The sequence below is a fragment of the Chanos chanos genome, chromosome 8 (genome assembly GCF_902362185.1).
Source record: "Chanos chanos chromosome 8, fChaCha1.1, whole genome shotgun sequence".
In the NCBI taxonomy this organism is placed as follows: Eukaryota; Metazoa; Chordata; class Actinopteri; order Gonorynchiformes; family Chanidae; genus Chanos; species Chanos chanos.
Genome location: NC_044502.1, coordinates 11,804,186 through 11,831,103, shown reverse-complemented (window position 1 = coordinate 11,831,103; position 26,918 = coordinate 11,804,186). Strand labels below are relative to the sequence as shown.

The window sequence follows — 26,918 nt, the reverse complement described above, 5'->3', positions numbered from 1 at the left end:
GGACACAAGTGGTGTTATCCTGTGGGCGCGTCAGGTGGGGTCACTTCTCCCCTTCCTCTCCCGGAAACGGCGGTCACTGATGATCAATGCACGTACGCAGTTGTAGACGCAGTCCAGCCAATAGCGATCTCCTCAAAGTGCGTTGTGTCACCTCACACTACTGTCCAACCCATGGAGTGTGAACAGGAGTGACTGGTTTCACACGTGACGAAGGGAGCATGTGCTGACCCCCTCTCACCTTGACTGAGGAGAACATGAGGTGGGTACTCGAGATGATTTGTAATTGGGCATTTGAGATTGGAAGAGAACACACTCTGCATATCTATCCAAATGGCATAGCCCTTCAAAAAGACACACACACACACACACACACACACACACACACATATACACGCTTAAAGAAAAAAACACACACACAAGAGCTCTCCCTTTACGTCGCTCACACGCACAAACACACACACACATATACACACACACAAACACACACAGAAACTCAATGATCCATCACATAGCCACTTGTTCCCTTGTAGTTTGGCTGTTTTGCCTCTGGCCACAATTCATCTGCAGGCTAAAGCAAAAGCCATCAGCCCATGCTGTATAAAAAGAGTGTGTCTCTGAGAGCCTAAATAATGGATGTAATTGAGCTGATGATTAATGTACTTTGAGTGTGTGTTATTATGTCCAGGGACCTTCAGGCTGTTGCAGCAAAGAATGAAGGGGGAGGGAGGGGGGCAGTTGTATTGGAGGGGAGGGAGAGAGAGAGAGAGAGAGAGAGAGAGAAGCAGTGAGACGTCGAAAACAACCTCGTGGGGGGAGGGGGGGGCATATGGAAATCACCTGTGTGTGTGAATTGCGTACACACAGCACAAACTCACATCTTTCCTTATACACTCTCATAACCCGATTTAATGATACATTTACTAGCCTCGTACAGAACGAGCGTGCGTGTGGGGAAAAAAAAAAAAAAGAAAGAAAAAGGAAAAAAAAAAGGCAACACGTTGGCTAGCCTGTAGCAGAATATGTACGGCTAACCAGACATGAATCCCATTTAAATCTAAAGAGATCACAAATCTCATTTGAACCAGTGCTATGGCAAATTAATCCGAGCTGCTGATCAGTTTATGAGTGACAGACCACCACTCTATTTGCATCTCGTTATATGTCTTCCTCCATTAGACACAGTTAAAAGGACTACCGCTGGTAAGAGAGTGGGGCGACACCACTGAATATGCATTAAAACATATAAAGCAGCAGCACAACTACTGGATAAAATTCACTTCTGCACGGTTGTAAAGGAGTAATCAGTGGAAAAAAACAAAACAAAAAACAAAACAAAAAACAAAACAGAAATAGGCGAAATACATATTCTTGGTTTTCCTACCCCTGTTGAGAGGGGGAGTTAAACCGAGCAGAGGTGAAGCTGTTTTCTGCTGGGCCGTGCTGTAAATTTGCACCTTGACGAGGGTAGCATGACGAGGCGACTCTCAACGGGTTCGGAGCCGACCGTTCGCCCCTCACGGCGCGAGAACGACAAATATATCCCCGCTGACAGGAGAGACGTCATCGTCTGACACGTACATAACGATGGAAAAGTTAAAAAAAAAAAAAAAAAAAAAAAAAAACAGCATGAGACACCCCCCCCCCCCCCTCCCCTCGCCCACAAATGCGCTTTGGCCATCTGAGGTGGACAGAGGGCCTGTGTGATATCAGGCTGAGTCCCCGTGGAGAGAAAGTTCTGGAAGGGTTCGGTTGGTAATTAGCAGAGATAGACTCAGGTTGTTATTCACAGCCCTGAAGCACTATGACAGCCTGTTATAGTGGCAAGGCTACGCTACAGTGCCAATCCATCAAAATAAATAGTGGGAAAATTTCAATTACTTTTTGCCAACGGTGACCTAACCGGTTGCATTTGTCATTAGTGTGTGTGTGTAAGGGCGGTTACTAACACGACACTGAGTCAAATGGGGATCCAGTGGTACTTTTTTTTTTTTTCAGGCCTTCAAGTCTAGATTCTTACTTCATATATGCACTGTTTCCTCTTTTGTCTTCCATTTCTTCTCTTTCTATCCCTCTCCCTTTCATTAACACCCACCCTGTGGTCAACACACCCTTCTCATTATACCATTTAACCAGTCACTTGATATGAGAGCAGGAAGAAGGAGATAGAGAGAAATAGAAAGTAAAGATGTGTGAGAGAGAGCGAGAGAGAGTTGTGGATGAGAGGCAGGGAATAACCACCATAATCACACTGCACTTTGCAACAAGATGAAGCGCAGTGGAAAGAAGAAAAAAAAAAAAAGTACAGCCCAAGTATATGGTGAAACACTGAAATGAAAACAAGAGAGAGAACTTAAGGAATAAGAGCTGTTCTGTGTTATGTATCAGTTTGGAGGAGAAGGATGCCACTTCAACAGCAGCTTAGCTCCATAGACTGCTTGACTTCGGTCATCCATCAAACGGGACATACACACGCGTGGTAGATTACCGTTATTCGACATAGTTCACGAGAATCTCCGCTTTTGTGCAAACGCGCGTGTAGATTCAATGCTTTGATGATGAACAATGCAGATGTTCAATGGATGCCCAGTGCCATCTCTATTTTTTTCCTTCTCTCTCTCTCTCTCTCTCTCTCTCTGCTCCGGTACTAAACCTCAGAAGGAAAGGCCTCTGAGGATACAGACACATGACACAGGTAAGCTTTTACAAACATCAAGTGTGGCATAGATCCCGACACTGAAACAGTCGGTGCCTTGTACTAATCTCAGAAGCTAATGGAGAGGCCAAAGGCTAAGTCAACGAGACAATGTTCTTAATCCTATGAGAGTACAACAGAAAGAGAATAAAAACATTAAGGGCTTTTCTTCGACTTGTCATTGACAGGGACACTAGAGAAACACTAAAAAGCAGTAACAGAGCTGACACGGAGTACTGCGCTCCATAACAAGAATGGTCCATGATCCTCTGACCCGATTCAAAACTGCTTCTCATCGGCCTTACTCAGCCAATCAAGACTGCGCTGACAACCAACTGTGACCGTTTTTCCCTCTATCTTCCACGTTTCCTCGGTTTCTCCAGCACAAATTTAGTTCCCCGGCCGAACAGGCTTCACTCGTTCTTGGTTTCTAACTTCTCATGCAAGGAGGTGGCCTCTGTCCAACCGCTGACAGGAAACCAGGGGCTTGGCCGGCTGAGGTAAACGCTTGAGTGTTCCGTCTCTCAGCTCAGGGACGAGACGACGGGCTCTGGATAACCGAGTCTGAATGTTTAACAGGCAGAAGCCGCAGGAGAGAAAGAGAGAAGGGAGCGGCCCCCACCGCCCCCGCCCCCTCCATTCCCCCCCCACACCTTGAATTCCCGCCATCAAGCATTGGAATGGAGTTCAGACAGGCCTCTCGCAAGGAGGGGGAAAAAAAAAAGGCCTGCTCTCGAAGAATCATTCTCTCAGGAAAACAGTTGAGAGCCATGCTCTTTTCAACACTCTCAGACTGCAGAGTCTTAGATTAAATCAAGGCTCCCGTTTTAATTTCAGTTCTCTTACTAGAGCCGTAAGACGATGTTAAGGTAGACCGGTCATGGGGGGGAAACAAACAAACAAACAAACAAACAAACAAACAAAAAAAACCAGCCCCGATATATATTGCTTTAAAACAGCAGCTTTAAGAAAAAGAAAGTCATAGCAGCATCACCAAGATATTTCGGCAACGTCATAAGGTCAACCCCTCACCGCAGGAGCCGAGGTGCATGCTGATATAGCGACAGTGCTAGGAACCATTCCAACGACATACCTTAGAGAAGGCACTCTTGGCACCAGACACAGGTAGAGCGGTAAACTGAATCCTCACTGCAAGAGAGAAGGAAATGAGGACCAACCCGTGGCGTTGGCATGGAAACCCATTTCTGGACCAAGTTCCCTGCAGTCTATGGACCGCAAGCACGTCCAAATTTTCTTCTCAAAGGGTCAAAGGAGTCGAAAACTCACTGAAAACAAAAAACTGACACTGCTTCTTTTTTTGCGCTACCTGATATACACTTATTACTGAGGAATAACTTAGTGCAGACTGTTATAATATACAGGTTCTTCGAAAACAAACTTTCATGTTCTAAACAAAGATGTCAAAGAACTTGCGACTGCTCTACTATTAACCTTTATTTTACCTGGTTAGTCTCTTGAAATCTGAGATCTATCTATCAAGACAGGCCAAGGCAAATTGGCAGGACCTTACATCTCAAAAAAGTATGAGCATCGCCGTTTAATCACATGTAGACTAGCCCACTATATTAAGATGCTTCGGCGCTGACTGGCAATTCAACGGGCTCAAAAGGCTACAGTCTATTTGCTTGCATGGGCTACATCACAGGAAATTATTCTTCGGCAGTGAAAGAGACACACATATTTCGCTTGACAGGATTTTGCTTTTAAGTTAAAAAAAAAAACAAAAACCTTCATACAGTCTGAATTCATATTTTTCAGCTGATGTAGATGCTTCAAAAAACGCAGCTGATTAAGACATCTGAAAGGGACTTCCTCTCGCACTGGGAACACTGAGAACCCCCAAGGGAAGGAGAAACCATTAGCAATAAATGGGTTAGGAAGAGTGCAAGCTAACGATTTCCTAGAGCTGGGATCACTGGAGCCACTAATTGGACAGTTGTACAATAAAGGTCTTTGGTCAAAAACCAATCTAAGGAAACTGCAAGATTGGGCTAAGTGGAACAGACAAATCAACTGCAATCCTCCAAGCTTGACTGATGTTCCATTGTGAAGTGCATCCAAGCTTAATGGTCTTAGCTACTGCTTCTGCTTCAGGGAATTCAGGAAAGAGTGGAGAAGACATGCAAATGATTATGAAGATTTAATAATACGTAATGTAATCTCTTAAGTAAAACTGGAAAAATACGCGCAATTTATTATTTTTTTTTAATAAAAAAAAATGCTAAGACTACATTAGACGACGTCTCTAATTAGGTCAAGGAACATAATTGTGCCCACCCATCACAAGTTAAGCTTAAAGAGCCAGTTACAATAAGACTAGTTGTGCCCACAAGCGTGGATTACTGTTGTTCATTAAAAAACATGAGCGTTCTGGTGGGAGATCGAAAGTGCCAACCTTTCACAAGCCCAAAGCCTATGTAAGCGGTAGCGTTTTCATTTTTTCCTTTAGAGAAGTTGGAGAACACGGACAAACACTCAACAGCCTCAACATCTCACCATCTACAGCTGTGTGTTGACCTCAGATTGCCCCGAACCGAATACAATCATCCACGTAAAACATGGACACCATAACCCACATTCATATATCCCGCTCGTACAATGGGAAATGACACAGCTGTTAGGCAGGATATGATCTCGCTCAATACGATGGAGAAAGCTCTCAGGTAACTGGTGATCTCGTTCAAGGCGCTTGCTGAGCTTAAGTATCAGCCCGTGCTCTCTCTGAGACAGATGGAAAGTAAGAATCTCACTTTAAGTCAAACAGCTTGACCTTCAGAGACATGACAGCAACAGACATGTGAGCACAATTGCACTAACACCCCATACAACTCACCTACCTACCTGCACAATGCCAATGCTTTTGCCAGTAACTCACTGTCTGTGTCAGGTGTTATGTCTGTAGGTGTTATGTCATGTATGTCTAGGTTTGAAATGTGTAGGGTTTTTTTTTGGTTTGTTTTTATAATGTTGTAGAAGTTTTACTTTTTACTCACTTACTTACTTAGTACTTTCTTAGTCAGTACTTTCTATCTTACTTAGTACTTCTGTTTTACTCAGTACTTCTGTTGTCATATTTATTAGCCCCCCGGATTTTTTTTTTTTTTTTAACCCTCCCCTCAGTACTTACTGTGCGTTATTCATTGTTTTATGTGGCATTTATTTGTTATTTGTTTTAATGTGGCACTGTGGTCCTTGTGTAACGCAATCTCGTTCCCCTGTATGTATGAGTCGTGCATATGTGGAAACGACAATAAAAGCAGTCTAAGTCTAAGTCTCGATACGAGAACCTGTCATTTGAAAGCCTGTTAGCGATGCCGACTGGACTAAAGTCAACACAAACACGGTGTAGTCTGTGGGTGCAGATAAGGAGAGTGTAGTTCACTGTTGTGGTTGCCCTTAAGAAACCGGCATCTTGGAGCCTCAACAAACACAACAAGACGTTTGGAACTGTTTTGAAAAGGAGATTAAAGGTGATCAAGGATGAAACCCCCTCTGGCATGCAATTTGAAACAAAACTGAATGATCTGGGACGTAATGTGAAATACTTGGCCATTTAACCACCGTATCCACGACCAATTGAATGGTGCGTATTTTAAAAACTCTACATGCAGCGCGTCAACACGTGGCGGGGAAAAAACATAACGGACTAATATACCTACAGTGAAACTTATCGCAAAACACACAAAAAAGACCAAAACCAGCTCTCCGAATTGCCAAACATTAATGGGAAGGCTCTGATAATAAATGTCCATGGTCCCCACTAGCCGACGGAGAGTGGGTCTGGAATAGTAAACACACAGGGTTGTCCCCACACAGGGGGTTAGGAACCTGCTCTAAGATAATTAAATTACATACGAATGTCACAACTCGTAGTAATTACTGAATGTGGTAATCGGCTTGAATGGAGTGGGCAGGCTTAGTGGACGGAAAAAGTCACTCCAGGTGAAAAGCTCAAAGAGCTTGTAAAAATAAAATGGACCCTTTATACACACACACACACACACACACACACACACAAACAGAGAGCCTTTATTTGTATTTCAGAGAAGAGGCTTCAAGTTTAAAAATACACCACATGAAGCAGACCCGTTTTGAAATCAGAGCAGCCAATCGACTTCCGCATGTTTGCCGGGTTCAAATCTAGAATATCCGGGTTTTTGGAGAAGCTGTTGTAAGTAAAACTGCATATTTGTGTCTAAGAGCTAATGAGAATTTGTGCCAAGATGAAACTCATCAAAAGTCAATCATGGGAACAGATCTTGAATGAAACAAATAACAGCTCAAAAACATTCATTAGGGAAAAAACAAAACAAAAAAACAACTTAACTGACAACACATTTTTAACAGCCCTAATATTAACGGTGTCTTCACAAAACAAACTTCGTTAAGTGTTACATACGTTCTGACAATCTGTGCTTGCCAGAGGGTATAACTTTAGCTCAATCAAAGTGAGCAAAGAGAAGAGTTAAAAAAAAAAAAAAGAATAAAAAGGGAGAGATCCAGGAATCTGAACAGAACCTAGTGGGCTCAGAGGTTCTGGCCACGCTGAACACTCTCAGTTTTGGGACAGCTGGTGAGAAAGCTCATTAATGCAAACAAGATGGCAAATATAACGAAATCGTGTCACGTCCCTCGCTCCAATCCCACGCAGATTCAACTCACACAACCGCTCCCTCTTTTCACGTGCCGCGGAAAAAAAAAAAAAAAAAAATCACACCTACACTCAAACAGTCGTCGTAAAGTTTCCTGTAGGTTTTGTAAAGGAGCGTGAGGATGTGGACAGGAATTAAGCGGTTTCTCGGATCGGTTTCTTGTGACCTTCATCAGCCTCCAGCGAATGAAATCACTGAAGTAATCTGGGATCTTTTCATCGTTTCTCATTATGGTTACCGCTCCTTGCCCAGGACAAAGACTGAAAATAAGCCGGTATGTATGCCGGTGTGAATTCTGAGAAGGGAGCATGTAGCTGTTCTCTGTCCAGTTGAGTTGATACGCAACAAACCTGGCCTTACCTCACCAATATCACACTGTGTAGACTTGCAAACAGACACACAAGCAGACACACACACACACACCACTATGTCATCTTTGGTGTGCGTCACTTCCTTTTCAATTTCAGAGTTTTCAAGTGCATCCAATTATAGATGGAATACAGATGAAAAAAAAAGGCCATAAACTCATTCAGGTTTCCACACTGTACCCATTTTCAGAGAACTGCTCTATACACACGTTGTTGCACAGATTAATAGCAGATAAAACATTGAAAACTGCACCATGGTAGCAATTAGCTACATACCATTAACAAGCCCAAGTATCCTCCATGGGGCTCCAACAATATGAACCGAGCAGTGATGGAAAAAAGCAATAACAAATTGATAACACTGTTCTGATCTGCGTAGGCTACTTACATTGCTTTTTTTTTGTTTGTTTTGTTTTTTGTTTTTTTTTTTAACACTCCATGTCACCTTTTCCTCGCTCTCTCCACGCTAGCAAGTCCTCTAACGGATATTGACAGAATGGTGTGAAATCAATACCGGATCGTTTCAGGAGATCATCGCAGTTTCTGTTTTTCATTCGGGTGTGGAGAATCATAGGGAACCTTGCGTATATGTCAGAAATTGAATTTCGTCAGCTCGCTGTATCCTGCTGTTGAGCCTGTAGATTTAGAGAATATCACCCGTGATGTCAGCGGACTGTTGTTGTGCCGAGAGAGGGGGAAATTAAAGGGGGAAAAAAAGGGAAAGAAGGAAAAAAAAAAAAAAAAAAAAAAGAATTTTACACCTTGAGATACGCTCAACATTTTTTTCCCCCCCTTCAGCGGGAAATGAGCAATATTCAGTACGTCAAACAAATCATTTTTACTACTCTGTCCATGTAGGTATGTGTGTTACAGTCATCATTGCTTTAGAAGAAGCATCGCAGATGCCCCCTAAGATCACCGTACAGCAGCTTACGCCCACCAATTCGGCATAATTTAGCATCGCTGATAATCATGCTTTTAGATTCATATTTAAAAGCCTGTACGCTTCACGTGACCACACAACAAGCACAAGCACACCCGGGGGGGGGGGGGCAAGCGTCTTTCAGATGAGTAAAGAGGTTGGGGTGCTGGGTAGAGTGCACTGAGAGGATCCATTACCTGACCCTATCCTCCGTTCATGCTTAGGGTTCGCGTATCCGCTGCTGAAGAGGGGAAATGCACAGGCGTAAGTTATCCTGAGAGAGAGAGAGAGAGAGAGAGAGGGGCGAGCTGGGAAACGCATTGATTTGCAGAGCATGCAGGTCATGCTTCCAAGCATGTTAACTCGGTTTATGATGACGCTGCAGCCCCGGACCCTAAGACGCCCATACGTTAATGGCGGAGAACGCGTTCGACGCCTTTTCGTATGCGACCCAGACGACCATCATACGACCAAATGTGTGTGTGTGTGTGTTTGTTTTTTTATGTCTCCCCCCTCTTTATGTTCTTGCCATTTCAACACTATAAACCATACAGCTGTTTTCATGTATGCCTCCTCTGTAATCATTTGACAACCGCCATTTCTCTCTCTCTCTCTCTCTCTCTCTCTCTTTTACTTGGTCTCTCTATTCACATGAGATTTACACACTGATAAAACGGTTTTAAATTTAATCAGGGGAAAATTTTTTGACAGCAGAGCGTTGATTAATAATTCATAAACGACTTCGACAACAGCAGCGGCAGCAGTACAGGGCGGTGAAAGGATCGAAGAAGAAAAAAAGAAAAAGAAAAAAAAAAAGAAAGAAGAGTTCCGCCACAGGGCTGTTAAAAAGGTAATTCTGCAACGAAAGCCCCCTGCATGTGCGAAAAAGAATGAGATAGAATGAGAGAGAGAGAGGGAGAGAGAGAGAGAGAGAGAGAGAGAGAGAGTAGAGGAGGGAAGTAAGAATGGAGAAAGAGAGGCTACGAGGAGCAGTGTGTGTGAGAGGCAATAAACTACAATGCCATAAAACGACAAAAACCCCTATTTTTCCAGAAAGTAGATTAAAAACCCGAGTGGCGATGGCTACATCAATTATGACAGACCAACACAAGGAGAAAAGACCACCTGACTGGCCGTAAATACAGAAAGCTACGCAGATTAGATAAGACACACTAAGAGCAGATAAGGACAAGCAAAAACCATTAACAACCCAGTATAATTCCAACACATGTGAGACTCAATGGAAAGGGGAAAAAAAAAAAAAAAACCTCAGAGAGAGACAGAAAGTGTAACGTCACTATGGGACTTTCTCTCATGTTTCCTTTTAACAAAACAATGTGAAACCTACCAAATAATGCATGAAACATTCACCGCAGTCCAAACTGCCAACTGCAGACAGTTCAAACTGAAATGAATGACTTGGTGTGACACTGGGGTTTTTTTTTTTTGTTTTGTTTTTTTTGGGCACACTTAAAAAGTGCACACACAGATAAAGCCATCCGTCATTAGTGTCGCAGCAGTTTCATGTGGGGAGATGTGGGGAGTGTCCTTTGGGGGGGGGGGGGGGGGGGGTTGCTCTGGGAGGCACTTTCAGTGAAGGTACTGTCACATGGTATGACAGGTGACTGCTTCATTTGCTATACATACCGTAAACCCCAGCTGTGTTAAACGCTTCCTGACCGAGATCCTGGAAATCCCTGTCTCGCTAATTGCTTGCTGCCGGTTAGTGACGGTCAGGGGGGTTTTATAAGATTCCGGTTATATGTCAACAGCGTTTTCCTACACATGCATTATACATGCATAAAATTACTGAGCAATGCTAAACCCACTTACAACATGAAAACATGCGATGCCCGGCTCCAAACCTACCGGCGGAAGCAAACGTCCGCCTCACGCACCTGATGAGGCAGCTGATGTGTAAAAGAAAGGCTTCAGAATTGATGGGAAATTGGGTGTTCTAAATTCAGAGGAAAATAGGCATTAAACACTAATATCCAAAGGCAAACCGTTTTTTTTTTTAAAGAGCGGGAAAGGCGTGGAAACTGGGACGGATATGAAATACTGAAGTGGCGTGTAACGGGTCGCAGGGTAGACCTGGAGAGGGCCAGCCTGGGACAGTCCTTCGTGATTTCACACGATCTGGGATTCTGTCTGGGACCCATCAAGACGCCATTATTGGAAAAACCAGTGCTGCAGTTCACGGCGCTCGACACATCTAACGGATCGAGGTAATAAAGAGAACAGCATAATGGAAACGAAACACGCGAGAAGAATGCTTCATTCCTCAGATAGATGAAGAGACCCTTTTTTCCATTTCATGGACTGCTTATGATAGACTCATATACGCTGTTGGCGCAGCTGAGGTCTGGGCGTATGGGGTGCTGGAAGGGGGCATCCCAAGAACGAAGGGGACCCGACAACCAACCACCATAAGACATTAACACGTTATCATGTTACTGTAAAAAAAAACCACAAGACAAGATTTCATTCTGATGTCCAATCTCCATTCAGAGTTTCTGCATTCATGTCATGTGACAAGTATCTCCTCTGTCCCTTAACATGGTCTATACTGTCTCTCGTCAACCGCAAGTGACAGCATGTGATGCAATTAGCCTGCTTGAATTAACTACATCCAAGGCCATGACATCCATTCAAAACAGGAATATCTAGAAAAGCATTTTCACGTTATCACACTCTTTATAAAGAGGAAACAATTAAGGAATGGGTTTGTGCACAGCATATCAGCTGATGTGATCTGGTTTGCTGAATGTGAGAGAATGCAAAAAAAAAACAAAAACAAGCCAGTGAGGCAGGGAGTGGCAGAAAACTGGTTTGTATGATCCCTGCCCACTGGCAGAAAGAGACACATACACACACACACACACACACACACACACACACACACACACACACACACACACACACACACACACAGATGATGGTGAGATAAGGGAGAAGCAGACAGTGTTGAAATCCTGATGCACAAGAATAAAAGTTAGTGAGGTGGGCAGAGAGTCATGTTAAAAAATTCACACAAACATTCCTCAACCCAAAAAAGAACCTCAGATTCAACGAGTTTGTGTTACAACAACTTTTAACACATTGAGAGGGCTGAAAATCTCAGTATTTTAGCATTTTGCCTCACTGAAGAATGTGCGTGCACACACGCGCACGCACACACACACACACACACACTCTCATAATGTCCATCATGCAACAGTCAATACCATTTTGCCAGGGCACAGTTGCGCACAATCCAAACCTAAACTGCTTTATTTTAATCCAATCACGTTGGATTATATTCCCCACTGATTCAGCAAACATACCTTCTCACAGTCACAAACCCATCTCGACAAAGGTATGACAGGGTTAAGGCGGATCAGACGCAAATAAAAGCCTGTGTAATGAGGGCAAGAGCAAGGTGGATGAACACATCAATACTGAGTCACTCATCTGCTCAACCTCCCCTCCAAACAGATGGCCTGACCAGGGCAAACAATTCCCACAGACTGTGTCAAAGAATACATTCAATTATGCACACCGATGTTGTAATAATGTCAAAAGAGTGAGAGAGTCATCATAAAGCACCGCAGTGAGCAATAACAGTTTTGCAATCGATTCTTTAGGTCCTTACGGCACACACACACACACACACGCAGCCTGACTGACTGACACTTATGTTGAGTGAACTTTTATACACGTGAACTCCTCCAAAACTGGTTACACTCTTGTGACGCTGTATCGGAATGGAGGTGTTGTGTAGTATTCCGCAAAAAATAAATAGATAAATAAATTTTAAAAAATCAACACTTCCGGTTGGCCAAATCCTGCATGGATTTCCAGGCTGCTGCAGAGAGAAAAATGCAATGCTCAGGAGGTTAAAATCTCTCTCTCTCTCTCTCTCTCTCTAGCTTTCTCTCTCTTTCAATAATTCGCTAGCCAGGAGGGGCTGACCCGGCCTCTGGCACGGGAAGCCAAACCTCAGCCACCCACCATCTGCTGGTACTGACCCAAAAGGGCCCAGGACCCTTCGACCTCTCCGCCCGCCCAACTTCCCCACCCGACGACAAACGTTTAAAGGAACCAGGTGAGGCCAAACAGCGGCCATCTGTTCCAGAGCTTAGCCGCCGCTGCGGAGGGGGCCGAGCGGAGCTCAGACGCACCCCCCCCCCCCCCACCACCACCACCTCACAGCTGGGTAAGCAAGGAATCTGTTTTTGCTGCCAGCAAACACTGCCAAAAACTCTAGCAGGAGAGATTAGGGAAGCCGTACTTTATATTATAGCCGTGTGTTTAAATATTTACGCATTTCTAGATCCATTTGCATATATACAACACCTTTAGGCCTCTCTAGTTCAGCAAGGTGTCACATGAGAGCAATGGAAAAGGTTTATTTTCTTTTGTTAAAACAAGTCAATTTTGCCATCTCAGCTTTTTTTTTTTTTCTCTCTCTAAGCCTAAATAACTTGATTATCAAAGACTTGAAACGTGGTCATAAGTTGATTGCGGACACTTGACATTAGGCAGGGGAACAAGAGAACGCAGATGGCAAGATGATTCGGTTTACAGATTATGATCAATATCACCACCACAGTGTTTTCAGGTATTTATTGAGACGTTTCACTTTGCAGATGGCAACATTACATGCTTCGACTGGAGGTAACGTCACAGGTAAATCTATATCGATATGTTTATTCTGTTGTGACTAAGAGGCTGTGGCATAAACACTTTAAGAGAGTGTATACAGCTCTGACAATGCCAGGCACATCAACCTCACGTAAGGTGGTGCACGCGCTTTACCAACTGCTTACATTATTTAACAAAAATAATGTTGATTTCTTTGTCTGAAACGCGGGATTCATGTGAGCTGGTCAGATAAAATGGTGAGAACCGACGAAGACAGGCTGTGTTGCATGAGCGCATGAGTAACTCTGTGTATTTCTACAGAGTATCTTAGAGAAAACACACGGTTCTTCAAGCCCGTCAGCTAAGTAAAGGAACTGCTGAGATAAGCTATGCTGTAAGAGGGAGTAAGAGAGATTCCTTTGGGGATATCTCAAAAAAAAAAAAAAAATCAATTTCAGGTTCTCCATTTAGTTTACACGCAACTCCTCTGAGCAATTTTTGATGTAACTTACACATCTTAAACCTCAGCGCAGATCATGTTTTTATGATTTGGCTTGTCATTTGATTGTCGTGGGAGATGTGACAAGGACAATGACTAACAGAGATAAAAATGTAAAGGGACGCTAAAAGCGACCCATGAAGTCTACTCACCCTGGGCTGCCAGTTTTCATACTGTTTCTGCAGGTTGGCCCCTATGGTCTCCAGTGCCTTCTGTGGACTCATGGACAGAGGATCTGAAGAGAGAACAAAGCTGGTTTACAAACCACGCGCGGTCATGACAAACGATATTCAGTCATAACAAAGCATGCGGCATGTGCGCACGCTTTACAGATACAAATGCACGTAGAGACATTAGACAACAAGGCAATGTCTACAAAAAGAAACTTGTGACTTATATTAAATCAAACACACACACACACACGGAGAGAAGTCTAGAAAATGACTGCAGGGGAAAAAAAGAAAAAAAAAAAAAAAGAGAAATCAACAAAAATTGAATCAAGTCTATATTGCTTGAGAGACGCAGAATTCTGCACACGAAGCACAATACAGAGACTCTCTGAGAACAATATGGGCTTTATTGATATTCTTTGTTCTGCCACATACTTCATCAGATTTGGTTGCGGTATAATCTTCGTGTAAGAGTGACGATCCAAATCAAATTACGGCTCGTTGGGCCGCCCCGAACATGACGCAAAGGCAATCTTTCATATGGATCAAAACAAAGGGTTTTTTTTTGCAAAACATTTCACAACATTTTGAGAGGAAAGGGATAATATACTCCCTTTTAATTAAGGTGAGGGTGAGAACGTACGAAGCAGAACGATCAATAGACCGTGCTTTTCTCCCTGCTCGGTTGTAGACTGACTGATAGCTTTTGCAACGTTCTCATTTCAAGTTACACTGAATAGAGGGGGGGGGGGGGGGGGGGGGGGTCCCACTACATTTCTACATTTCCCTCTTTCACTTAAAAAGTTTTTCGCTGTTAGTTTTTCATTGTTACCCTCAGTTGTGCTTTTGGTTTCATCCCTAACGATTCGTTTTCTCACAGCCTTTAACATTCAAGTGTGTGGATGGATGGATGGATGGATGGATGGATGGATGTCTTACCAATCCAGCACTCCAGCCTGGCACAAGGAGAGGTCTTGACCACATCTGGTGGATCAACTCCCACGTTGAGGCACAACACCAGGGCAACGCTGACTGTCTTCATCTAAGAGGAGAAGATACAGGGCAATGTCAGTCACTGCATTTACCTGCTGGCAGAGTAGCTAAACAAAATGTTCAGCTTTTTGAGTGTTTTCTTCTGCACATTTTAAACTACACGGAAAGAGTTATTTTCACAAAACGTATTGAGCAAATTTAGCACGTTTGTTAAATGTTTGGTCCTCCAGTGTGGTCTGCTGATGGACCAATGACTCCAGGTTTTAAGGGGAAAATAAACATGTTCAAAACAGACTTCAACCAAACTGCAGACGCTTTTAATGAATAACCACAAAAATTCAGTAATACGAAAGTGAACAACAGTTATTACTCCTCACAGCATAAAACAGATACGGCCCCTGAAGGTGCTGCCAATGATCAGTAATATCCAATCCAACTCTGAAAACATTGCTCACGGCAATTTGGCCAGATAAATCATTATTTTCTGAAAAAAAAAAAAAACAAAAAAACAAACCAAAACAAAAACTATCCACTCAGGACATCTCTAAATGTTAAATTCAACAGAATCAACGGAAGCCAACCTCTCCGCATTATAGTCAGACATTTGCTATGTTAAAATCCATTCAGAGGTGGAAAGATCATTTGGAATACGTCAGCCTTACTCAGCATATTTAATCTGATATTCGGCCAACCCGCTGCTGCCTCACGGACTGATGAGTATGTTCAAGAGCACATGCGCGTAAGCACATTCAACTGGGCCACACCAACATGCCAAGCATACCAATCCAAACATATGGCAGATACGCGTTCTATTCCAAAGTGGTCATTCTGTTAAACCAAAATGTCTTGTTGGACTGCATCTATTAAAAAAAAAAAAAATGTTTAGCACGTGGGTTCCAGGCCACAATCTGAACCAACTTTCAAAGCCAAGTCGAGAGGTTAAAAGGTCGGATAAACATGCCAGCGACGCCAGAAAACCGATCAATGCCTCAGGTCCACGCATGCACACACACAAACACACACACACACGCACACGTACACTCTCTCAGCGGCACTCCAGAGTCTCACACAACACTAGCTGGCCTGGAGCCAACATGAAGCAACAGCAGCATTTTAAAAAAGTACAAGAGATAAAATGCATCAGATTTCAACCCTGAGAAGAAAAACAGACACAAACACAGACGAAAACTGGTCTTCTCTTTAATAAGAGTACCATCAGCCACTTTCAGTGATATTTTCTGATTAACAGATAAATATCTCTCACTGTGCCTCAGGGGGTACTCTCTCTCTGTGTGTGTTTAGCTGAATGGTTCTCAGGTCTGGACTGCAAGGATCAGAGTCCCGCAGCTTTATAGTCTTGCCACGTAATCACTGGCTGATCTGAGGGAATAAACAGCTGTGAACATTCCTCGACCAACCAGAGACAACACCAGCGGTTGCTGAAACAAAATCCAATGGGATTTTTGGAATCAGGCGTCCCAGGTCGCCTGCCCTTCCTTTAGCGTCACTGAAGCTTTACACAACCGCTTCAGGGGGGGGGGGGGCACAGGGTGCTCCTGCTCTCTCGCAATGTCCTTTACTCGAGAATGATGGTACAAAAGCTTTGTCGTGAAGAAAAGGGGTGTGTTTTGGTGGCTGCTGCAGATAACGGAGGGGTATCTGATATTTGTCCAGGGCCAAGACTGTCTATGAATCATCAACAGGTCCTGCATTCAACTTCTTGGCTCCGAACAGACCTAAACGCTTTTGGGCCATCATCGGAGCAGCGGTATGCTCCAGAGATAGATGATGATGCGTTCTGTGAAAGAGAAGAGGGGAGGGAAAAAAGAAAAAGAAAAAAAAAAAAAAACCCTACGCCGGTAGACAAAGCAAGATGTGAGTAAGAGCAGAGAGAGGGATGAACTCAGTAACCCAACTGAGCCAAAAGCAAAGGAAAAATGGTATCACTCCATCAAAGCGATAAGAATGGTATGGATAGACAAAATGGCAAATCGGGGAGTTTGGGGAGCGGGGGGGGGGTGTGGACTGACAGCGCCTGCAGAGGTATTGCTGACAGGCATTCTGCTGGTGATGGCACAGAACAGACGGATTCTGCTTCACTGACTTTTGATTAAGGGTTGCTGTACGACTGCCAACGCGCTAGCCCAAATGTTTGAGTAAATGTCAGAAAATGTATTCGCTTAAACATCGTTTTACAAGCGTCCGTTGCTCATTTCCGGAATGAAATGATAAAATGTCACCTCCTCTTGCTTCCTTCACCTCGCAAACACCAGGCATTGGCGGTTCCGGTAGGAAAGCTACTGCAATATGTTTGACCTTGCTAGAATTTAATATAGTACTGAGTACAGGACAACTTTCGTTTGTTCGTTAGCGCTGTCACGCGCCCTGTTAAAGTCACAGCTGAAAAGGTTAGACAGAACTCGGAGAGACGTTAGCCACGGAAGGGCTAATCAATAGCCTTCCTGCTATAATTGGACAGCCGTGACACCAGTCTGGAGGCTGGCCTTTCCGAGTCCTCACGTTATGATTGGTTGACTGCGCTGCGACAACGCATAGGGTTCATTGTGCACAACAGCTCTGTCTACCAAATCAAATAATCAGATCATCGAAACCTTTTGCTGCTTTATTGGCCTTGAGATTTTGTCAGCTGTCACGCATGCTAAGTGGTTCACGCTACTCCAGAAAGATGGCCTGTGTAAGAATAAACCGAATGAATATTAATAAACCGAGTGAAATTATAGGGCGGCACAGTGGCACAGTCGGTAGCACTGTTGCCTCACAGCAAGGTTTTGGGTTCGGTTCCCGGCCGGGTCCTTTCTGTGTGGAGTTTGCATGTTCTCCCCGTGTCTGCGTGGGTTTCCTCCGGGAGCTCCGGTTTCCTCCCACAGTCCAAAGACATGCAGGTTAGGTGAATTGGAGACACTAAATTGCCCTTAGGTATGAATGTGTGTGTGAGTGTGTTTGTCTGTGTGTCTGCCCTGCAATGGACTGGCGACCTGTCCAGGGTGTTTCCCCCGCCTTTCGCCCTATGTGCGCTGGGATAGGCTCCAGCACCCCCCGCGACCCTAATCAGGATAAGCGGTTTAGATAATGAATGAATGAAAAACGAGTGAAATTATGAAAAGACACAGAAGCTCCAAACGAAAACAGTTAGCTTGTGTTAATATCCTTATAATGATCGAACTCCCTCTCGTGACCTGATTTAAAGACTGAGGAAATGTCCTGTAATGATCGTAGCATTTATGACTTCCTCCCGTGGCGAGAGAAAGGTCAGTGAGGGACTGGGACACAGTTGGTAGGAGAGTAACTCGATGCCCTGCATCACAGGCATAATGAACAAAGGAGGAGGCGGCTAAGTAGGCAGAGAAAGGAAAGGGGGGGGGGGGGGGGGGGGAGAGAGGGTCAAGAAACACTATATATGTCCTAGCAATGGGAACAGACCACTAAAACACGTGCAGATTCCTGTGTCTGGTACTATCCTTAGTACATGCAAACACATTAGACTTCGAGTCTACTTTATCCAAATAATCTGTAAAAAAAAAGAAAGAAAAGAAAAAAAAAAGCAATGTTATAGGCCTGGTATTTTTAAGTACTCCCCATCAAGTTTGCACTTCATGCTTAAAAATTCTCTGTGGCCTGCCCATTTAAGAAACCTTTTCCCCTAACCCCTTCAATCAAATGGGTTTTTTTCTAGCATTGAAAACAGCCATTAAACTGAATCCTAGACACAAGTTCGCGGGAACCGGAAGAGTCACTTTGGATTCTGAGGTGCCCTTTAAATGTAGTCTGTCTTAAGCCGAAATGACAACAGACCTGAGCAGTCCCAAGACTGTAACGCCACCCGGCAAAATGTCAGAGAGGTGTGCTGCATTTCCAAAGGTGATAACTAACCGCCTGAGTTTCAGCTGGCTGGCATACAATTTGCCTTGATCTAATCATTCTCACCGTAGTCTCTGGTAAAAGTCGCTATGTGGAATGGTCTTGGTACAGACACAATAAAATCCAAGTATTCATATCAAGAATATCAGAGGAAAAGCTTGCACTGTGTGTAGATAAGAGTCTAGCCCTGTTTTTTGCCTGTGTGTGTGTGTTTTTTTTTACTGTTTAATTTGGATGCAGTAGTTTATTGATATTCCTGGGGCAGAGCAAATACCTGGGTAATTGAGGATAGAAACAAAACGTGATTGCCATCGTAACAAACGAGCTAATGTCATTATTTGTTCACGTTCCCATCAAACAATAGTAATTAATAATACATTAAAAATCCATTTGCATGACAATAATCGAGATGAATGTGTGTGACGGCGTTCCGGTTCTTTCTTTTGCTTTTTTTTTGTTTTGTTTTTTTTAATGTGATGAAGCAAATGTGCCATTTGAATTAGACGCCAGATGGAAAATTCACACTCCTTCATATTCGTCTTCGTAACGTATGTATAAATCCATTCTTCGTAACACTCCCTCATCGATTTCAATTTGGGGCGGGCACATTCTGTGACGGCTTTGGTGTCTCAGAATGCAGGTGAACACAGAGCTTTTGGGGCGTAACTGCAAAACGCTGTAATGTAGGTGTTTGATTGCGATATTTTGGTGTAAAGAACACACTGGGAGGGATCAAAACGAAACCGTTCCCACTTGCAAAGCGTTCTCGGCTCAAACAAGGCACCTCAGCCAGGGAAATCTTTTCACTTCTAATGGAGTTGAGACATAAAAAGCTGAGATAGCTTCTGATGTTGTTTCGTCTGGATGCCTACACAAGCCACAAACAAGAAAATATTAAACAACTGTTTCATCTACTGTTTTAAACAGAGTTAAAATAAAATTGCTAATTATCTGCACACTTTAAAACGCAGAGGTCAAGTATGGGATGGGACAGGACTAGGGGGAAAAAAAAGAACAAAGTGAAGTGGAGAGGGAAAGAGAAAGAGAGAGAGAGAGGGAGAGAGAGAGAGAGAGAGAGAGAGAGAGAGAGAGAGAGATGAGGACGCTAAACCCTCAGGAGAAGAAGCGGAGCAGACACAGTGAACAAAAGGTCTCTTTTTCACGCTAGTGGTCATTCCTGTAAACTGTCTTTAAAATAAATCTGATAGAAACCTAAACAAAATTACATTTTAATAAACTCTCCTAGCGTTATGGATTTCCAATAATCCCATGATTCCTGCTGGTTGTGGCATGGCAGGAGAGTGAAGCCTGATGGGAGAGGAGCTTGAGGAGCCATGACCAGAGCTGAAGACACACAACATCACATGAGAAATCAAGACTTCTGTCAAGCGCACCAAGAAATGTCACGTTTCACATTTCCAATGAGCTTTTGCTTCCAAGACTATAATGGCAAAGACTAGGATACAAGCAACAAGAACATGGTTTGCGTTCAGTTCTTCAGACGGAAATCTCTCCCACAGGAAAGCAAGCAAGCAAGAAAGAGTCTGTGCTCGCAAATTTTTACAGCAGAATGGTGTTTTGACACAATGCTCTTTGGCCCGCGCGGTTGTCAAGGGCAGAGAGATGTCTGAAATACATAAACATGTAAACAAAGTAACGCAACAAGCTGCAATACGCTGGAGAGAAAAGGCTATGAGTCAAACACTGAGCCTTGGGTTTTCAACATTTGAAGCAAAGTGGATGGACCCTTAAAGTGAAACAATGAAAGAGTGGCGTGTGCGTGAGTGTGTAAGAGTGGCATGTGTGTGTGCCTGTGTGTTTGAAGTGAGTGGGCTCAATCATTCATTATTAAATATTTGAAGAGCTCCAGGGGACAGTGAAACATTCCCTTTGCCCGCGTCAGACGCCCCCTGCCCTTATATACTACACTGCCACTCCCCCCCCTCCCCACCCCTGGCGGCATCTTGGTCCACACCGATCAATGACCAGTGATTATTCCATTTGTTTGCCATGCTGTAAATTAAGGCCATTAAAACAGGGGGAGACATCAATCTCTTCCCCCAAGTTGGCAATTGAGATCTCAGCCCCAGTCTAACTCCACATTAATTTCATCACCTTCAGAACAGCAAACATAGCTCCATAACCTCCGTGCTTTTAAATGACGTCCAGCGGGCGCACAAGGTCTGTAAACCTGTACTTCTGAACTTCCCTGTACTTCCACACTAGAAACAAACAGAAGCATTTATACAGGACCGTCAAGGCAACGCCGTGCTTCTAAATTATTCCAACTGTTCAAAACCTATTGTTGAGAGAGCTGATTTTAAACTAGTCTTTTTTTTTTTTTACAGCTTACACTGCGACCGCAATTTGTTTTAAAATGAAGAGACATTTTTTTGGGCTGGTGTACGGTGCATGCAGATCAGTTCTCAATCTGGGTCTGCTTTTCTCAAGAGAACTTTTTCCTGGGTTGCCATGACAATGGAGTGATAGCCGGAGATGAAGAGCTAAGAGAAAACATTAGTCTTTATTGTAAGGTTGGCAAAAAAAAAAAAACGGCTGAACATGAACGATCGTTCGAATCTTCGTCTATTTATTACAATCATTATGTAAGAGCAAAACAGCATCATAATATAAATATAACAGGCAATATTGCTATGACTAATGGTAAAAGATGAAGAAATTTGTATTTGGGGTTTTATGATTGATTGAACGAAACAAGGAACATTGACACATGGTAATAAGGCGACTAGGGCTGGAGATAAGAGGTACAGAGATCCTCTGAAAAAAGAAAGAAAGAAAGAAAGAAAGAAAGAAAGAAAGAAAGAAAGAAAGAAAGAAAGAAAGAAAGAAAGAAAGAAAGAAAGAAAGAAAGCAAGCACACTGAAGACAAACCTGAGGGAAAACAATTACGTGTGGGTTTGAACAATGAATCTAAGACGCGGATCATTTGCCTGCCAGATTTACGTTAATGTGTTTGGTTTGGTTAATGGGAAAAAAACCACTCTGCTTTTATCACAGTGATCCACTGCCTTTGGCTGTGACTTTGCTCCAGCTATAAACTGCTTCGGGGGCTCCAGGGGACGGCAGTGGACAGCACCATAGACTGGGCCAGCTAGTCTCTCGGGTTTACAAGCGTCATTAATTCTATGCAACAACCGCAAATGGACAAGTAACACCATGTTGGCAAGCTGGCTGTTTTGGAGCAGTACAGTAAACGTAATGAGATATTAGCGTCCGATTTGATATCCAAGCTCCTTCTCACTAGCCAGATCTTATATTCACTATATAAGATAAATGATAAATGCTTTTTGTTTTTTTTTTTACAGTGCTTTTCTACATTCCTACAATTTGACAAATCTGAAAATAGCTGACTCTTTTGTTTCGACTACCCAGAGAGTAACATCTAAATTGCTTGGTGTGGCGTTTGATGCAGCTTTCGACCATTAACGTGAAGCGAATGAGGAAGTAAAAGAGGCCACGGTCCGAATCAGCTGCTTTTTTTCTGTGAGGGTGTGTGCTGTTAGTTTGACTTCTCAAAAAACATACTGCTGTCCTCTACGATTCTGACGCAACTGGCGTCATCAGTTAGACCAAGAGGAGAATGCAGTGCAGGACAATTTAAACACAGAACTCTGAAAGAAGTCAAACAAGTCAAATAAACACGGAAGTAATGATGCTGATTGGTTACGGTCCCACAAGAGTTGGGGACAATTTTTTAAAAAGCGATAATATACGCACGAAGATACTGATACAAGGCCAATTAACAGGATACATCACAATACTGCTTAGTCCTTTCATTGTTGCTCAGGCTAGCACTATTTATTTCCTCTTGTACTGAGAAGAACCAACGATTCATCTACAGCCTTGCAACTGCTCAATTTCTCTCTCTCTCTCTCTCTCTCTGTGTCTCTCTCTCTCTGTCGCGGGAATTCAGAGGATGCAGATGTGGTCGTTTTTTCTTCGGAGAGCTAATGGATCCGGTGTAATCCATCTCCAATGATCTGTAATTCATCCTCTCTCAGACCCTTCCGTTTCTCAGAAGCAGATGCTTTCATGGCTCGTTCCTGCATTTTGACTATAATAATGACTTAGCCTCCAGTCGGATTCCTCATTTCCTGTCCGCCTCTCCAGTCCAGAGCGAACCTCGATATCAAGTCATCTGACCGGTCCGATAACGTTGCATAACAACATTAACACATCTTGTCCATTTGCCCACTGACCCGCCTTTTAAGTCTCTGCCGTGCGGTCTCACTCACAGAGGTCTAGACAGGCTAAACCACAGATGCAAAAATAGGAGAGGATTTCGTACCTAAATGAGGCTTAGGAGATACCCACACAAACACTATAACTTAATCTGGTAATACAGCCTAACATTACTGCAAATTTAAGCCAACGTGACCAATGACCTTGGTAGTAGACTCCTCATGGCTGGAGGACGACTAATGGCGCTGGGTTGATTTCCCTTGATGCCGGACATCATTTATACGATTCTTAATAGAGTCACGAGACACACAGCTTAAAAGCATATGTCACGGGGCTACGGGTCCTACCACAATGCCACTACAACAAATGACAACTATCCCCTGATATGAGCACTAGACCCACGGTCACATTTTAGCACGACACTGCTCCGTTCAACTTTATCCTCTCACTAACACACACTGCAGGTCACACTGTATTTCAAAACATTTATTGCTTTCCCTATACTGAGGGGAACTATGACAGATAAAGACAACCTCACAGAGATTTGCACCTTCAATATTTCCAGGGACCTTATCTGAATGCTTTGCACGTTATCAAAGGTAGTTCAATAATCAACAGGAGAAGGAACCTATCGCAACGTTTCCGTTTGTGATCTGAGACATAATTGGGAGCATGGCTGCCTTTGACAGAGTCTTGGAAGGAATCATAACACTTCAGTATAAGTAAGTGGCAGGTTTAATAAACGCTCTACAGTGACTCGTTTCTGCGTTCACATGAGAAATCCTTGGAAATTCCACCTCCAGGGCACGGATGAACCGCACGGCAAACATTAATTACGTCAAATATTCAACATTCAACACATGAGACTAAACTCTAAATTGAGCCAACGTAAAAGAATCTTTCTTCACTGTGTCGTGCCCTAGTAGCAAGGTAATAAGTGATCATTTATTACTGTTAAGATTTCATGAAGGTCTGTGTATTTAGTGGATATCACCCTGGGCTTGAATTTTCAAATAATATTCAACAACTGTCAACCCTGGCATAGAGTTATAACACTATCAAGAATTTGCGCATTAACCATGACGTGAAAGCTGAACTTCACTAAGACAAATCACCGAGACAATTGCCCAGAAATGCGTATTAAAGCCTATCTGATTTCATCTCGAGCTAAATGGGCCTTATCACAAAGGAGTAGTCAGTTTTTTAGGATATGGATTTTCAAAAACATTAGCTGCGGTTGAACAGCGCTTTCATATTATTGTATAGAGGAACATAAAGACAAATGTTCTACAAGACTAGTTATAAATCATGTTTTTTATTATCAAGTTCATCCGCAGTTCAGCCAGCCTAAGTAAAATGGTTGTGAATCTAAAACAATTTTTGAGGCAAGCAATGACAAAATAAAGAGCTGACCAAATTGATTCGCGAAGCAGAGTTCAAGTCGTGCCATGACTTTTAGAAAATGTTAGAAATAAGAGAACCGAACATCGATGCGGTATAGAGAGACCACGTCAAACATTAAATGTTCAGTAACAACACGGGAAAAGTATAAAGCACAAAATACATGGTGTACCAAAGGACAACATGAAACTGCTAATTTTGTTGCTCACAATCACGTTATACCTGGTTTGAACTGTCAGTTATTAGCAACTCATATAAAACTTGGAGTGCAACCTGATAAAAGCAGCTCATCTTCATGCAACAAATTTCATGCAACCACAAGCAGTCACATGTACTTTCCACATCTCCTCACACTGCCTTCATAATCCTTTACTATGCAGTGAGGTTATTTGTGCCTAATAAAATCAGCACAGACACTGCTTTGTGGTGGTGTTGTTGTTCTTGTGTGTGTGTGTGTGTGTGTGTGTGTGCTGTAAACACTGCCCAAACACTGCTTGTTTATACATTTCCGTCAAACAGTATCGCTGATATCTAATGGTTAACAGGTTTGAAATTCATACATACAACATCAATCAAGATGACATACAGTAAATATTTCGAACCCGACGCTGGGTGTGATTTGAATTTCCTGCCATCTGTTTAGTGTAGTGGAGCAAATCCAAGACACAACATTATATGTAAATAGCTGCTGTGGACAAAGTTGCGAGAATAGTGCTTTGTCTAACACCTGCTTTACAAATAAAATACCACTGATTGGCCGCCCACATTCAAAGGAACCCGAAGAAACTGGCAGTGGTTTTCCCCTTTAAAATAAAGCTGTAGAATAGATTTTTTTTTTTCAGGTGGAGTGAATGCAACAATTCACCATCTGGTCACACATGACAGCACGACAGACAGAGCGTGACCTTACCCTGTCCTTCATCCTCCAGCTCTGCGCCAGGGCTTTGGAGCCTTCGATCTTCTCGGAGTGGCGCTTCTTCATGAAGGCCAGCGGAAGGTTCCAGTCACTCATGTCAACCTCCTCCTCGTCGGCAAGGCCCACTACCGGTGAGTGGAGCAGGTCCGAGTCCATTTTCATTGGGGTGCTACCAAGACCAGAAGCTCACAGTTATGACACGCACAGTGACAACACTCTAATGGTAATCAGACTAAGCCGCTGAGGCTGAGGGTTTGACAGATATGGTGGTTTTCTGAGAGCCCAGGAACACAGGTGATCAATTCCTTACTGAATCCAAGTTTGGAAAGAAATAATAACATACAACGTTGCTGCCATGCTCAAATCCTTGCCCAAAATGTCCCCAAACGCTATGCAAACAGGTAATTATCATTATAAGTAGACCTTAATGTGACGGTCCTTAAATTCAAATCAAATTCCCCTTTTAAATCAAGAAATCTGCAGTACTTGACAAGGATTCTAGTCTCTAATTATCTCTAGTTATTAATTATGCTCTAAATTCACAGGTGTAGCATTCAAAATGCCCTTCATGTTTTGAATAACTACGCGAATACCAAGCAACGTGTAAAGTCGGCCGTATACAAGTACGAATAGATGAGGCCAAGTTGGTTACTAGGAAAATCCAGAGCGATTGAAATGTATCAACACCTGTCAAACCAACGATGACACGTTGTGGAACGTGGACAAAGATGAATAATTATAGATCCCTACAAAATGTCAAGTCTCAGTCGCATAAATAACAGTTAGCTAGGAATGTCTTTCCCTGTAAAGTCAATTAACCCATCACCATACAGACCGTTTTAATTTAAGCATGCTAAATAGGAAACCTGTGCAAGAGGCGATCGTACAGATCTGTAACAATGGAAATACCTACTTGTAAACCCTGTAATTGTAAACTTAGTCTAATAGTGTGCAAGCAAACCCATCAATTAGCAATTTTATTAGCCAGCTAGCTTGCTGTTGGACAAAGTTATAACCCGATGATTATAGTCAAACTTTCGGAGAGACTATCAAACGAATAAGCCGGTTTTACTGCAAGGTAGCAGAGAAAGTTTAGGGGAGCAATCAGACACAGTGTCACTGATGAAACATGCATGTTAAATGACAGGCACATACCTTGGCGCGAGTGACTTCTCCAAAGCACGAGCTGGGGAACTGCTGCGTCTCCTAACAATGACAGATGCCGTCGCGCAGATAACTCCGGTCAGCAAATTATATGGCAACGTCCACAATTTGTGCAAGATGTGAAAGCCGTCGAATCCAAGTTCTACGGGTATATGTTTGCAGGGGAAGCCTCGGTGATTTTCCCCACGTCCACTCTTCGTTAGGGGCAGGGGCTCGGATGGAGGCCCATCTTCACACGGACACTCTGCCTGAGCCACGCCAAGCGCCGTTCTTGGAGTCGAAGACTCGATCGTAACGTCTCGTTTCGTACACTTCGTGTTGTCTATAACGATCTTTCGGCGCTGAAAATTATGCAACAAAAACTAGTTTTTTTCCGCTCTATCTTATTCTCTACAGGGATTGTTTCTCAGCA

The 26,918-nt window shown here is 43.2% G+C and overlaps 1 protein-coding gene across 1 annotated transcript in view; it reads right to left on the bottom strand.

The window, feature by feature from the left end:
* Nucleotides 1–26,918, bottom strand: part of rptor (regulatory associated protein of MTOR, complex 1) — a 105,205-nt gene extending 78,287 nt beyond the window's left edge. The window contains exons 1-4 of the mRNA XM_030782217.1: nucleotides 26,498–26,918; nucleotides 25,337–25,511; nucleotides 14,890–14,992; nucleotides 13,933–14,015 (exon numbers count right to left, since the gene is read on the bottom strand). Coding sequence (XP_030638077.1) covers nucleotides 13,933–14,015; nucleotides 14,890–14,992; nucleotides 25,337–25,504 — 354 coding nt within the window. The 5' untranslated portion in view covers nucleotides 25,505–25,511; nucleotides 26,498–26,918. The remainder of the gene's footprint in view (nucleotides 1–13,932; nucleotides 14,016–14,889; nucleotides 14,993–25,336; nucleotides 25,512–26,497) is intronic.